At 41.5% G+C, this 13042-nt stretch overlaps 2 protein-coding genes across 2 annotated transcripts; both read right to left on the bottom strand.

Annotated features, from left to right (window-relative positions):
• Window positions 1–701: 701 nt before the first annotated feature.
• Window positions 702–5990, bottom strand: timm17a (translocase of inner mitochondrial membrane 17 homolog A (yeast)). Its single transcript, XM_069677939.1, has 6 exons — window positions 5915–5990; window positions 4702–4801; window positions 3744–3807; window positions 3375–3503; window positions 2638–2748; window positions 702–1608 (listed from the first exon to the last, which is right to left on the bottom strand). The coding sequence occupies exons 1-6, from the start codon at window positions 5938–5940 to the stop codon at window positions 1532–1534; spliced, it is 507 nt and encodes a 168-aa protein (XP_069534040.1). The 5' UTR covers window positions 5941–5990; the 3' UTR covers window positions 702–1531.
• A 1801-nt stretch (window positions 5991–7791) lies between these two features.
• Window positions 7792–12400, bottom strand: lmod1b (leiomodin 1b (smooth muscle)). Its single transcript, XM_069677938.1, has 3 exons — window positions 11876–12400; window positions 9092–10837; window positions 7792–9014 (listed from the first exon to the last, which is right to left on the bottom strand). The coding sequence occupies exons 1-3, from the start codon at window positions 12275–12277 to the stop codon at window positions 8988–8990; spliced, it is 2175 nt and encodes a 724-aa protein (XP_069534039.1). The 5' UTR covers window positions 12278–12400; the 3' UTR covers window positions 7792–8987.
• Between the last annotated feature and the right edge of the window lie 642 nt (window positions 12401–13042).

Genomic DNA, 13042 nt, shown 5'->3' with positions numbered 1-13042 from the left:
TATTATCCATCTTTATATTTACACTCTTGCACTCCCACAGTTCATATATGTCAGACTTGGTTCTGGGAAATTACATGTAAAATAGTCTTGGGTCAGCAAAAGTCCATGAAGGGAAGTCCTAGAAGGGAAGGCCTAGACCTAAAAATCAAATATGTAAGTTATAAAGTGCACGTTCTTTTGACAGTCTGAGTTTATTATTTAACATGAGACCTGAATGACTTTGCTCTACAGTCTTTAGAAGTGAAGCCTCTTGTCGTAATATGTTTTTTATTTTTATGACTCGTGCCATCTCTGAAATGAACAATCCCTGACCAAACATGTTAAACTGGTGATGTTGGAAGTTGCATCAAGGTCTCCTCGCATCACTATATTAATGCAGCGTCCTTCACCTGTATCTACACACAGCAGGCTTCCAACAGGTAACAGGTGTGTGACACAAACGAACAAGAATGTGAGAGGAAAGTGCTCCCGTATGTGGCTTCTGTAAACACATCCTAACAGACAGTTTGACAATTTTGGCCGAGGATAAAGGAGCATTAGCCGTCCAGTTTATGTTGGCGAGGACTACCCTCTAGTGGGCAATATGCAATCCTGCCCAGGCAGCAAGGATTATGGGTAATGAAAGAAAACTACAATACACCTGATATGATTGATAAAGTCATCATAATCTACATGTATTTATAAGACTTCAGACACACTTTACAACTTATTTCTTTATTGTATCGTAGTACAATCCATCAAACAGATTTAATACATTATGCATCAATCCCTTGCTTTAGTTTCTCCATTTATTTGTACTACCTATGCCATTCTTTGTCATTAGCACTCTTTTCCACACCTTTGTGTTGAATGTACAAGTACTGTCACATAAAATAGAACACTCTTTACAACCTCAAATAAATAAATCACTTTAAAACAGACTAATATCCTAGGAATAGCATTGTTTCTGATGGTGTTTGCCGTCATAACGCTGAATTAAATCACTAAAAGAAACAGGCAAGCCAACTGTCAACAGCCAGCCCAAGCTGGTGACTTATTCAAGGCAAATAAAGACTAAGTGAATACAAGCAGAATGTCTTTACTGTATGTACACATATGTTATACCCATATATAATTCATGATGTTCCATGTGTGACATGCTTAATTCAACACTATCCAGACAGTTTCAGTCTTAAGCTCCCTCTTGTTTGGGCTACATGTAGTACATCCTGTATGTAAGAAAATATATATAAACACAGCTCGTCCCCACAAACATCAAACAACAAATCTCCACATGTCTGTATTTAACCGGTGGTGGGTGGAACAGATGCACATGACAAGGCTGAGAATGGCACAAAGGCAGATCTGTACATGGCTCTTGAAAGAAGGAAAATGAAGATGAGATTTGTCCTTCACTTGTCTGACTCGGTCCATGAACTATGGTGCAGTTGCTATCGTTTGACGTGTGGTGTTTTGCATCTCCATTTCCTCTTTGTAACTTCAGCAAGGAATTTAAAAAAGGCCTAGTGACTGAGGAGTGGACGGTCCTCTCTCACTGATATTGTCTGTAGTCTCCAAACGAAGGGGAGGGCATAGAAGCAGGGGCAGGTTCCTCTGCATACTGGGGCCCTGGAGGAGAGAAAAGAAGGTCAAATCAGAGCGAGGTAACAGCTGCTGGTAGAAAGGAATCAGGTTCATAACGTACAAAACAAACTCTGTCAGCACAATATCCTTTGTCTCAAACATTTATTCATTCATTCAACAGTAACTGTATTTATAAAGCAACTTTAATCAGCATATACATTAAAAACTGAAAAAGAAAGCAGGGATACACAGTGCATTTATACAGTATATCAAGTTTAGTAAGGGCTAGGGATGGGTACCGAAACCCGGTATTAAACGGGCCCCGTGCCGAATGATGAAATACCAGAGTATTGATAAGCTCCTGAAGTTTTCGATGCCGCTTTCGGTACCAGAAAAATTAAGGAAATAAATGTCCCGTTTATTGTTGCACGCACGCACGCCAGTGTCGATGCTGACAATGCTTCCTGCCACAAGTGCAACAATCGTTTTGCTTGTAAGGGAGGAAACACAAGCAAACTGTCCAAACATGCGTCTGAAGTGCTTCATATACAGGCAAAGAAATGCACCGTTTGACTCCTGAGCTCGTATTTCTCGTTGGTCAGGTATGTACGTTAGCAGTCTACCTGCATGCCCCACCAGTGTTGCTCTATACCACTGTATTTTCTTTAGCAGGAAATAATTGTTTATTTAATTTGTTTTAAATTTCCATCATCACAAAATTGGAATCTATAATAGTGATTCGTTCTTAACATTTCTGTTTCTTTAGCTGTGAGTAATTATTTTATATTTTAGTAAATAAAGCAATCTTAATTCTGTTCTTAATCTTTTTTCTCTTAAAAAAACACAAAAAGAACCGATAAGAATACCGTTAAAGTATCGGATCGTTAAGCAGTATCGATAAGAGTAGTAATACCGTTAAAATCTTAACGATACCCATCCCTACTAAGGGCAGAAATAACACAAAATAATTGAAGCTTTTATAGAATTAAAGATTTTCAGACAAGTTTTAAAAGGAGGACACTGAAGTTGCGCATAAACAAATACGAACTTCCAATATAAAGACACATCACTCACCAGTTGGGAACTGTGAAGAGGCGAACCGAGTGAGCAAAATACCAGCGCCCTCTATCAAGGCCAGCAGGATACCTCCCATGGCTGCAGAGCCCACCATGGCTACTGGTCCGTCTGCAGAGGAACAGGGTATGTTAATATAATAATATTAATTTGTGCAGAGGGATTTATTATGTTTAACAGTAAAAAGGTTGAGTGGCCGTTTTTTAATGGAAGGGGGTAAATTTTCCTTTGTAAAAATGATCCATACATGTGTAAGACAACAACGTGAAGTCTGTTTTTATTTACCTACACAGCCCTGAGAGGAGGTTTAATCAGAACATGTTAAAACATCTGTGTGAATTAACAACAGGAGTGGAGTCTAATTATAACTGAGTTCATGTAAATAAATGTGGACCGCACAGCCACGATACTTTGCATCTTCACTTCCTCTAATTCAATTCCTGTAAACCGCTTATTTTCAGCATAAATACTTCAAACTGTTTTAATCATTCTTTAGTCAGTGCTGCCGATCAAGAACACGTTCAGCCATGACACCTTTACTGAAGTTTCAATCAGCTGTAGCCACATATCGAATACTTCTGCTGATAGCTTCTAGCTCAATCTGTACTTTAGTTAATGCTGTCAAACTAAGCCCTGTGCTCAGTGAACAACAGAAGCATAACTGTTTTCCTTTTGTATGCGGCAAGTCTGTGCCATCTGTTGACGGTTTACTGCCAGCTTCTTCTTAGCGTACTCACTTCTTGCAGCGAGGATAGCTCCCGTCATGGCCCCGCTAGTGATCGAGTTCCAGGGATCCTCCTTTCCTCGTACTTTTACTAAACTGCAGTCAATCATGGAGAAGAGGCCTCCCCATACTGCAAAGCTTCCTGCAACCCAAAAAAAAAAGATCCAAATAAGTTCAACAAGAAACAAAGATGATATGCAATGCAGACTATTTTCCCTCCACTGTAAGTTATACTCGACTCAAAGTGTATTTCTTTAGTTTAAATATTCAAATGCAACAACAGGCGTGAACAGTGGATCAGCTTTACATTTACCTATCCAGCTGACAGAGTACTTCATACTTGCTTTTGAGTATCACTTTATAGAAGATATTATATTCTTACCTCCAAGCTGAGGGGCTCTGGTCTTGATGGCTGTCAGGCTACCTCTCATTCTGTGGCTCATCCCCTACAAGACAGAGCAACAGCAAACCCAACTCAGTGAATGTTCCTTATCATGTCAGCGCATCTACCTTATTGATCAAGTCAAAATGACAGATGATGAATGTAAGACATGGACAAAACTGATTCCTTTGTAGTGTCACTGAAGATATCGCAATACCAGAACGTGATTTACAGGAAAAAAGGACATTAATATATATATACAGTTAAAAATAGTTCTGTTGAAGAGAAACACTGACTGCAGTAACATAATATTATTTAGCTGTGCAGCATACATCCAACTGAGAGACTATAACCTTTACAGCAAGCATGAAAAGTATTGGAATCACTGGTAGAAGTTATTTTTGTTAAGCATGGTGTATTTATATTACTCCATGTTGTGCTTTTATCACCTCCTTACAAACATCGTACATATACTCTAGGTCCTCGTCCTGCATCAACATGTTACTGATTTCGAAAATAGACAACCAGGTTTTACTCCAATATGAAGGCAATAATAAAGTTTTATTTTATCACTCATCTGAGTTTTTATTGTTTAACATTAACCTCTCAGTGTTTCTTTTATTTGGAACTTTTAAGTCATTACTTGATTTTTTCAATGAACCAATATTTCAAGTTTTACTATATTTCCAAGTGGAGGGTTGAAGACCAGAGACAACAGAGTTCATAAATGGTTATTGATTATTATGTGCACTGTTAAAAATCCTGTATCTGTACCACACTATAAATCTGCTGAGGATGCAAACAGTGACAGTTTACAAAGCTGTTAATCATCAGACAAAACCATAGCACAGTGCATGCTCTAAGCAGGTGTCTAATGCAGTATGGTTTGTGTAAAGGTGTTGTATTTGATTGAAGCTATACAGCAAGAAATAATGCCTAACTACACGACCGAACTTACTGAGGGTGCGTTTCTGAAGCCTTTTACTGCTTGGAATATTCCACCTCCAATTGCCCCCATGGTGAAGGCTCCCCCACAGTCGTCCACGATCCTCCATGGGCTATACGCATAAAAAAAAAAACAGCATACAATTAGCAAAGGTCATTATGACATATTTCAATGTGTGAATGCGATCATGTGCCATTATATTATATCATGCCCTCTGAAGTATCTGGTTGGAGACAAAGTCTTGATACAGCCCATCAGTATGGATTGGAAGCAAAATCTTGGAAGCTAATCTTAAAAGGGAAAATCATATGCACGATTAATACCGAAATATATGACCTTGCTGTTTAAGCAGAAGTTGAGAATGTAATTATGATCATAATGACATTACTCTGTGACCTTAAATGCGTTGTCTTAAGTCACTAGCACACAGAAAACTCGTACTAAACAAGTAAAACACAAAGTACATTTTGAATGTTTTATTTTTCCCATCGAGTTCAAATGCTAATTATTACAGCAAAATTGAAGAAATTAGTTTGAAGATATTATTGCCTGGTTAGTACACTATGTATAACCTGGTCAGTTGATAGCTAAACCAGATCTAGGACCACCTGACTGCATGGTATAGACGGTGTGAACCAAACGCTACACATTTCTCCCAAAATCCACATCGACAATGTTAAGTTCAGTATCTATAATTTCTGATACTTGACTAGTCTTGAGGAACCAGTCTTCAATTATTGAGCAATCCTCAAGCTGCCCCCTAACAGATAACGTTAGCACACAGGTGGCGAACTTAGCTAGCTTAAAAACATGCTAAAGCAGTCATCCTTTGCTAGATTAACTTCGTTTTAATATCTTTAAATGTTAAAGTTGCGCTTGACTTTCACTGACGATCGTCTATTTCCACGTATAGACTTGGTGACTGGGGATGAGTTTACCAACTGTAATGACATGTGGGAGAGTAAACCGACAAGGTCACTAGCAACGTGATTTAGCATAGACGGTCTAATGCTAGCACAAACTGCCAATACAGTTCAATGTAACGTTAGCTTTCATGCTAACACCAGGTAACTAGCCGGGTTTGAGCAATTTCAGGTGATGCCACATGTTGTAACCTAAAATAAAGTATACACACATGCCGTGGTGGTAACGTAAAAATGGAGCACCGATAGGCCTAAGCTTAACAAGGGGATTAAAATATATTTTATGCGGTTATAAGACTTACCATGGTTCCCTGGCATATTCCTCCATTTTGTTCTTTCGCTGTTCCTTCTGACGTCACGCTTATCGACGACCTGACGACACAACGTGACATCTTACATGCGCAGTTCACATGTTTATACGGAAAGAAAAAAAGGTCAACTCGAGGGATCAACGCTCATGTACTGAATGAGGTGTTATTATAAACGTTTTATTAAGGTTAACGGAAAAATCTAAGCTTTGTTCAGACTTATGACATGTTCTTTTGCTGTCCTGTGAGTCAACGTGCGGATGAAACATTTTTGGGACTTTAGGGACACCGTACTCACCAGCAGTAGTTTATTTACCAACGTGAAGGTTTTTCTCTTGACAGTTGACCATGAGGGCAAATGAATTTGCTCAGTTGAAGGAGGTGTACCAGTGTATTAAATAAGGCACAGTTAAACAACTGATAGTAAAGTTTATCATGCTTATTAACCAAAAAGCACATTCTAAAGCAGCATTTAAAAAAAGTAGACCACTTTACAGGAGGAGAAAGGAGAAATGGAAGACACAGCTTTACTTAAAACACAGCATTTAAAGTTGTAAAAACCAAGAACAACACAAGCTTCTGTGGTGCTTTTTAAATGGACGTAGAGCTTTCCCTTATGCAAAAAATGCATATTTGTACTGTATATTTCCTACTAACCCTAACCCCTCACGTATGTACATACTCTTTTATGCTTTTTGCACATATAGTTACTTAACTGCATCTGCTGTCCGAGTGCAACCTCGTGCAATGACAGTGAAGTTAAATCTAATCTAATCTTATCTAATTGAATGTAATTAAATTGTTCCTATTTGGGCATCAGCAGGACACAGCTTCACAGTCCGGGAGAAGTGACCACATCACAGAGCTCTAGCAATAATGATAGCAAAAGCAAGAAACAGAAGAATGTTTTCCTTTGTGTGTGAAAGGTCGATGGCACATTGAGGTATCTAGAAAGCTATATAGAAGAGGACTGATTCAACATTTGCTCTCCTACAGTCCAAAGAAGGATAGGCTCCAGCCCCCCGTGACCCTGAACTGGATAAGGGGTTTAGATAATGGATGGATGCACTTTGAAGCATCTAATAAGAAGCCTTAAGCTTTGTTTGTAAGTGATGTAAACATGGGAACATAAACTGGAAAGCACAGAGGCCTCTGGTGACCACAGAGTTACTTTCTCCATATAAATGGTTACCAAGCTCTCCTTCGATTCTTCATGTTGGCGCTGAACAACCTGTAATCTCAACATTTTCATTCCTTTCCCCTCTTTTTCCTCCATCTGAGATCAGTACTTCTGGTCAGGGCAGCCGCTTCACTCGAGAGACAGACCGCTGGCCTGCAGCCCATTATTAGGAACGAGAAAGGAATGAATTGCAGAGCAAGCTTTCATTGAGAAATGCCCAAATATAGGCATTTGGTGGATGCAGAGGCTGAGGCAGGGAGATGGAGACATAAACTAGTGCTGCTGCTAATGGAGCTGTGTTCTTCTTTTCTCCTCTGAAGACAGGAGGACGGTGGGTAGACAGTGGATGGCTACCCCTGTTTCCCTGCAGCTTTACACACGGGATGTAAAGAGCAACTTAAATCTAAATGTTCTTGATATCTGGACATTAACTTAATTAAGTTACTCAGTTACACGGGTGCTTTAAATCTAGATAGAGACATCATTTATGATGCAGGACTGTAGTTGGCTAAGAATACATATCTATATATGGCTCTGTAGATGATGTACATGTCTTCCCTGCCACAGCTCAATCTAAAGTTGGATGTACGCAGTGGAAATATTTGAGTATTAACAGTGTATGTATTTATATAGACCGTACGCTGACTTAAAGGAACAACAGTGCAACAGATACACCCTTTCCTTGATTTATCATCAGTTAAACTACTGCAACATACTTAACATATACCACACATATTGTTCTTAACGGTATGAGCAAGTCATAACGTTACACGTGTGACGTGTCATTGCAAACATACCAGAATCTTTTATTGAAGACATACAGGCTCTGTAAGAAAGGCATGTGTAATCAGACATGACAGAGAATCCTTCATCACACAGTCCACATGTGAGTGCCACTCTTGATCTTTTGTTTTAATCACATTAGACTTCTTAAGAAATGACATTCACTGTAAAGTATTTCACAAAATAACAGGAGGGTTGATATAAGCCAGTAATGGTTTTTCAAATCCCCTTAAGGTTAAGACACGTGGATGTGTTACATTACAAGTTATGTAAGGTACTCGAACACCCAGGCTAGAATGATTCTGTACAAATTAAACTTCAGATTGAAGGGCAGCCGTTTGCACTTCCTGGTTTAAAAATACATTACGTAATAATTTCCATGCTAAAGCTCTGTCGTCATGCTCCAGGATTCCACTGGGCTTCTGTCCAATCCTTTAAACCCTGCCTGAGATGTTTTGAGATTTGGCAATAAGACACACAATCAAAGACCACCTTGACCTTTTTTTTTTTCGTACCCAGATTTTCTTAAGTCAGGCCGCCATGTTTGTTAATTCCCTGATACTTCCGCCATTTCAGAATTCCCAGTTTGAACAGTTGTACAAGAATAAGGTGGATTCCTTCTCCACAAATAAATACATGGTCAATTTAACGTCCACTATATTACTGATAAACTTTTGTATATTAGAATTTTATAGTTATTTGAACCTATTATTAAGCTCATCGCACACTCCCACCACGCTCACATTCAGATGCATACACGAGCCAACATGTTATATGATGGGCTTCATATTATCTAGTGCAAATAACCAGCAAAGCGTCGATATGATCTTAAGACAAACAACCACTGCAGACGGCTAATAGAGAGAGCCCTGCGTCACTCCTTCTCCACAGAGTCCTTTTGGTCCAGTGATTGAGGGAGAACTCATCGTGAGGGCTAGTCATCCACCCAACAAAGAATCTCGTGTTTCACCTCCTCCATCCGTCCCACAGCTCAGTTCTTCGGCTGCATCGGGGGGAATGTCGAGTTTATGTCCTTGAAAACCTTTGGTGAGATGTCTGTTCTCCCTCTCTTTTCTTGTTCACGTTACATTCCAACAGAAAATATTACTGCAGCCACTTTGGCACCGGCACCTGCAGGAAAAAATGAACAGGAAGTAAGTGAAAGCTAACGAACAAGCTAACTGTAAGAGTAAACTCATGTTACGCACCTTCTTGAGTTGTTTATGATCACTTCCTCTGATCGAGGCGAGCAGTTGGTCCCTTGAGTTCTTACTACCACCCGGGCTTTTTCCGTCCAGCTTCCTCTGCGACACTGGAGTCAGAGAGTTCCTCAGGGAGTCTACATCCAGCATAGGAGGCGGTGGAGGTGGCGGTCCAAGCCCAGGAGGAGGTGGCGGCGGTGGTGGAGTTGGACCTCCAGCTCCTCGTTTAGGCGTCAGCTTTGGCGACGGCATGGGTGAAGGCATGGGAGACGGTTTGGGTGAAGCTTTGGGCGAGTTTCTTAGAGAGCCTCCACCGCCGACCTTGGGTACGTCTAATGCCCCCTTCTTCTCCCCGTTGGCCTGGGCCTGCTTCTGCTCCTGCAGGCGCTTCTGCCTCTGTCGGTCCATGTTTCGACTCAGGATATTCGTCGCGGTCATCCTGGGTCCCGCTAACTCAAAGTGGTAGCCCAGTTTGAGCAGGGTGGTGTTCTCTTTCAGGATCTTGGTCATCTCCATCTCGGTCTTCCCTCCACAGATGTGACGCTGGTTTTGAAAGCGAAGCTCAGTCAGGGTGGAGTTGTGTTGCAGCGCCTGGATGAGGGCCAGGATGCCCTTGCCTGTGAGGTGGTTGGAGTCCACATTGATGCTGGTGATGGTTTTGTTGCCGCGCAGTGTGCCAGCGATGGCGTACGCCACATGGTCGTCTGCACGGCAGTTAGCCAAAGCGAACTTCTTGATGTGCGTGTTCTTGTGCAAAGCCTCCGCAAACTCAATAAGCGTCTTCGTCTTGATGACCTCCGAGTTGTTGACAACGAGCTCAGTGAGGGCGGGGTCGTTGCTGCGAACCTGCTCCATCAGCTCATCAAACATGCTGGAGTCTTCATCCTCCTCTTCTTCCTCTTTCGCCTTGCTGTTCGGGCTGTTTTTGGCCACACAGTTGCCAAGTTTCTCCGTTTTGTCGACTTTTTTAGCCTTTCCTTTGCTATCTTCCTTGTTCTCCTCTACTTTCTTCTCTTTCTCTTTGACGTGGTCGCTGTGGTTCACCAGCTCTTCTCGATCTGTCCTTTTCTCTGCCTTGTCGTTCTTCACCTGCACGTCACCTCTTTCCGATGGTTGTCTCTCGAGTTTGACATCAGGCTTGTTTTTATCTTCAGCTTTCTTCTCATCTGCTTTCAGCTTCTTCTCTTCTGGTCTACTCTCTGGAGCCGGGGTTTCTTGCGTCTTGCTCTGCTTCTCTACCATCTTAGAAACAAGCCCTTGTGTCCTCACAGTCTCTGACTTTCTCTCCTTTTCCTTGCCCAAGTCCTTTCCTTGTTTTTCTCGGAGCTTTGAAATAATGTCTTTGGTTTTGCTGTCATCTTTTCTCCTGCAGTCTTCCCTCCTCTCCTTGTCTTTGCTGTCCTCCTTTTTGTCCTGTAACTTAGAGATCATATCCTTTGTTTTGCTGCTTGCACTCTCTCTGTTTTCTCTTCTGTCTCTTACCTTATTGTCCTCTTGTTTCTCTTTCTCTTTGGTCTCCTCTTTCACGTCGCTCTCCTTGCTGTCCTGCTTCCTGTATCTTCCCGAAATTCGACTTCGCTCCTCTTTCCAACTTTCTGGACCTTTGCTGTTTCTGTCTTCCACCTTTGTATCTCTTTCACTTGAGACGCTAGCTTGTCTTGGTAACCCTACTTTCGTGTCATCGTTCCCCTCCTGGCTCAGGCCCATCTTCCTCAGATATTCCTGCTTCCGGCTCTCTTTCTTTGGCTCGCCCTGCAGGAGGAAGAATATGAGGAAGTATGATGTGGAAAATTATATTAGAGCTTACATGTTTGCCAATTCAATTAACAAATAGTTTAAAAATCCTTGTGTAGAAATGTCATTCTGCAGAAAGTCTTTACAGTCTCTTAAATAATGAATGGCGTTATAGTACAGTAGTTGTTCTTGCAGACACACAGTATGTAATGCTTAACATGTACGGTATGATGTAACAGCTAACTATCCAAACACTGAAGCAAATACTGCCTTCGTTTACTGTCTAACAGCTTCTCGTCCATCTGCTCTCTGTAAACACACACACCCTCCCTGACTCTGTACGGCATGTGTGTGTTTACACTCAGCAAAAGCACAAAGAACCTTTTTTTATAGCGCTGGGATACATTTGCACCGAGTAGCTTTGCAAAGTGTTTGATTTGTGAGTCTCGGTCTGTTTTGTTGAGCGAGGCCGCAGCCCAGGCAAATGTATCCTTAAAAGGCAGTGAGCGTAGGAGCAATCAACCAAGGAATTCCATCAGGCCGGGATTAAGAAGCTCCGCAGGGCCGCCGCCGCTCCATCGACTGAAGTGCCTCTCCTCTAAACACACAGGCTGTGAGAAATCTGGCTGACCTGACACTCAACAGCCAGTCTGTTATAGCATGACAAAGGAATAAAAGAGGTTCTGATCTTTGCTAGTGACAAGATGATGTTAGCAGGGCTCAGGGCTCTGGCCGACTCTAAACTTTTATGAGCTGATGGACCCAGGGGGCAAGAGGTCCAGTTTGTGGTTCGCTTCCAGCTTAATGAAAAGTTATAATTAGAATGACTCTGGGACAGTGTATGTTACATAATCCTGTGTAGCAGTGAGGTGTATACTGTGCATAATCTTTTATTTTTTGTTAATAAAATCCCCCATCTGCAGGACATTTTAATTAAAAACTCCTCAAATACACACTTGTTAAGAGAGTAACACTTTAACCCTCATGGGTGTGTCCTTAAAGTCAAATCCAGAGCAGCTATATGAGATAAGGAGTTAAGTTATAGCATTCACAAACCTCAAATGACTGTTCCCTCTGACTGAGCCTCGCTTTCGGATCACGCTCCCCTCTGCCGTCCAGTTTAGCGTCCCGGACATTGTTGCTCACAGGTGGCTGCCCTTGTTGGTTCTCCCCTTGGACGATGATCTTCCCATCCTCTGGGTTGATGTCTGGCACTTTCATCATGTCCTTCTCCAGCTCCTCCACCTCTTCAGGGGAGAGGGTGGACAGCAGGTTGTCCAGGTCTGGGTCCTCGCTGACCTGACGGCCCGTTCGGGTCAGGCCTCTCACCTTTCTCCTGGACATGGTGGGCAGAAAACGCGTTTCTTTGGAGGTGCTGGTGGTGTTAGAAGAATAAATCCCTTTTTTTTTTTTTATTTCCTCTCCTGTGTTGAGATGTTCAGTATTCCCATCAGCCATAGGTGGAGTCCTGCTGTCCCGTCGAGTCCCGCTCACCAAAAAGCCACCAGAGGCATCAATCCTAGTGCAAAGAGGCTGGACTCGCAGTCGTGCAGAGGGGGTACCAGTGATGGACTGCGAGAGCCTCGCATCATCAAAGTGGACTGTGAGGCTGGGACATTCTTGGAAATCCTCTGAAAGTGCATGTCCATATTTAGTCCAGGGTACACACTCCTTTAAAGGTAATGGGAAGGGCTGAAGTTTACAGAGATGCCAGAGCAGAGTTACAGACTTCCTATTACACAATGCGTGTTTGTATTGTGACCAGCTTGTGATTTTTATGTTCAGTAATGGCTCGAATTTTAACACCACCCTATTTATTTGAGTAACGTGACTGATTGACTAGTTTGTTAAATTGAGACGTATCAAACATTTTGGGAAAAACTGTGCAAACTAAAAATACAGTTTTGTTTTTACTGGAGCTCATTAAAACACCAGCACGTACAGCATGTGTTATGTGTCAGACGATCAGTAAATTATCAGTAAATATGTAAAGTGAAACGCAGAACAAGTCAATAATACTCTTGAGACAGTGTCAAAATACAGGTAGAAAAAAAAAAATGCTGCTGCTTATTACACCAATGGCATTAAAATAAGTGACATGTAGCTTGTATAAAGTTCAAATGAATGTGACAGTATTCAAAAGTTCAAAAGAGAAATAAATATTAGATTTGAGAAGAAATTTCTGTTCAGAGGAATATATTAATTGAAGTGTCTTGGTGACAA

This window comes from Semicossyphus pulcher, unplaced genomic scaffold (genome assembly GCF_022749685.1).
Source record: "Semicossyphus pulcher isolate SPU_LCO1_2020_fin unplaced genomic scaffold, fSemPul1.0.p SCAF_3, whole genome shotgun sequence".
Classification (NCBI taxonomy): Eukaryota; Metazoa; Chordata; class Actinopteri; order Labriformes; family Labridae; genus Semicossyphus; species Semicossyphus pulcher.
The sequence above is the reverse complement of the archived record's forward strand: the minus strand, read 5'-3'. Positions and strand labels throughout refer to the sequence as shown.

What these genes read in the sequence shown, in the direction of transcription:
- timm17a (XM_069677939.1), bottom strand. Translation starts at nt 5,940, where the DNA reads ATGGAGGAATATGCCAGGGAACCATG. An exon ending in GCTTCAGAAACGCACCCTCA is followed by an intron (nt 3,808 to 4,701) that starts GTAAGTTCGGTC and finishes TCTGTCTTGTAG; the next exon opens with GGGATGAGCCACAGAATGAG. An exon ending in CAGAGCCCCTCAGCTTGGAG is followed by an intron (nt 3,504 to 3,743) that starts GTAAGAATATAA and finishes TTTGGGTTGCAG; the next exon opens with GAAGCTTTGCAGTATGGGGA.
- lmod1b (XM_069677938.1), bottom strand. Translation starts at nt 12,277, where the DNA reads ATGGCTGATGGGAATACTGAACATCTCAACACAGGAGAGGAAATAAAA. An exon ending in AGAGGGAACAGTCATTTGAG is followed by an intron (nt 10,838 to 11,875) that starts GTTTGTGAATGC and finishes TTCCTCCTGCAG; the next exon opens with GGCGAGCCAAAGAAAGAGAG. An exon ending in ATCATAAACAACTCAAGAAG is followed by an intron (nt 9,015 to 9,091) that starts GTGCGTAACATG and finishes TTTTTCCTGCAG; the next exon opens with GTGCCGGTGCCAAAGTGGCT.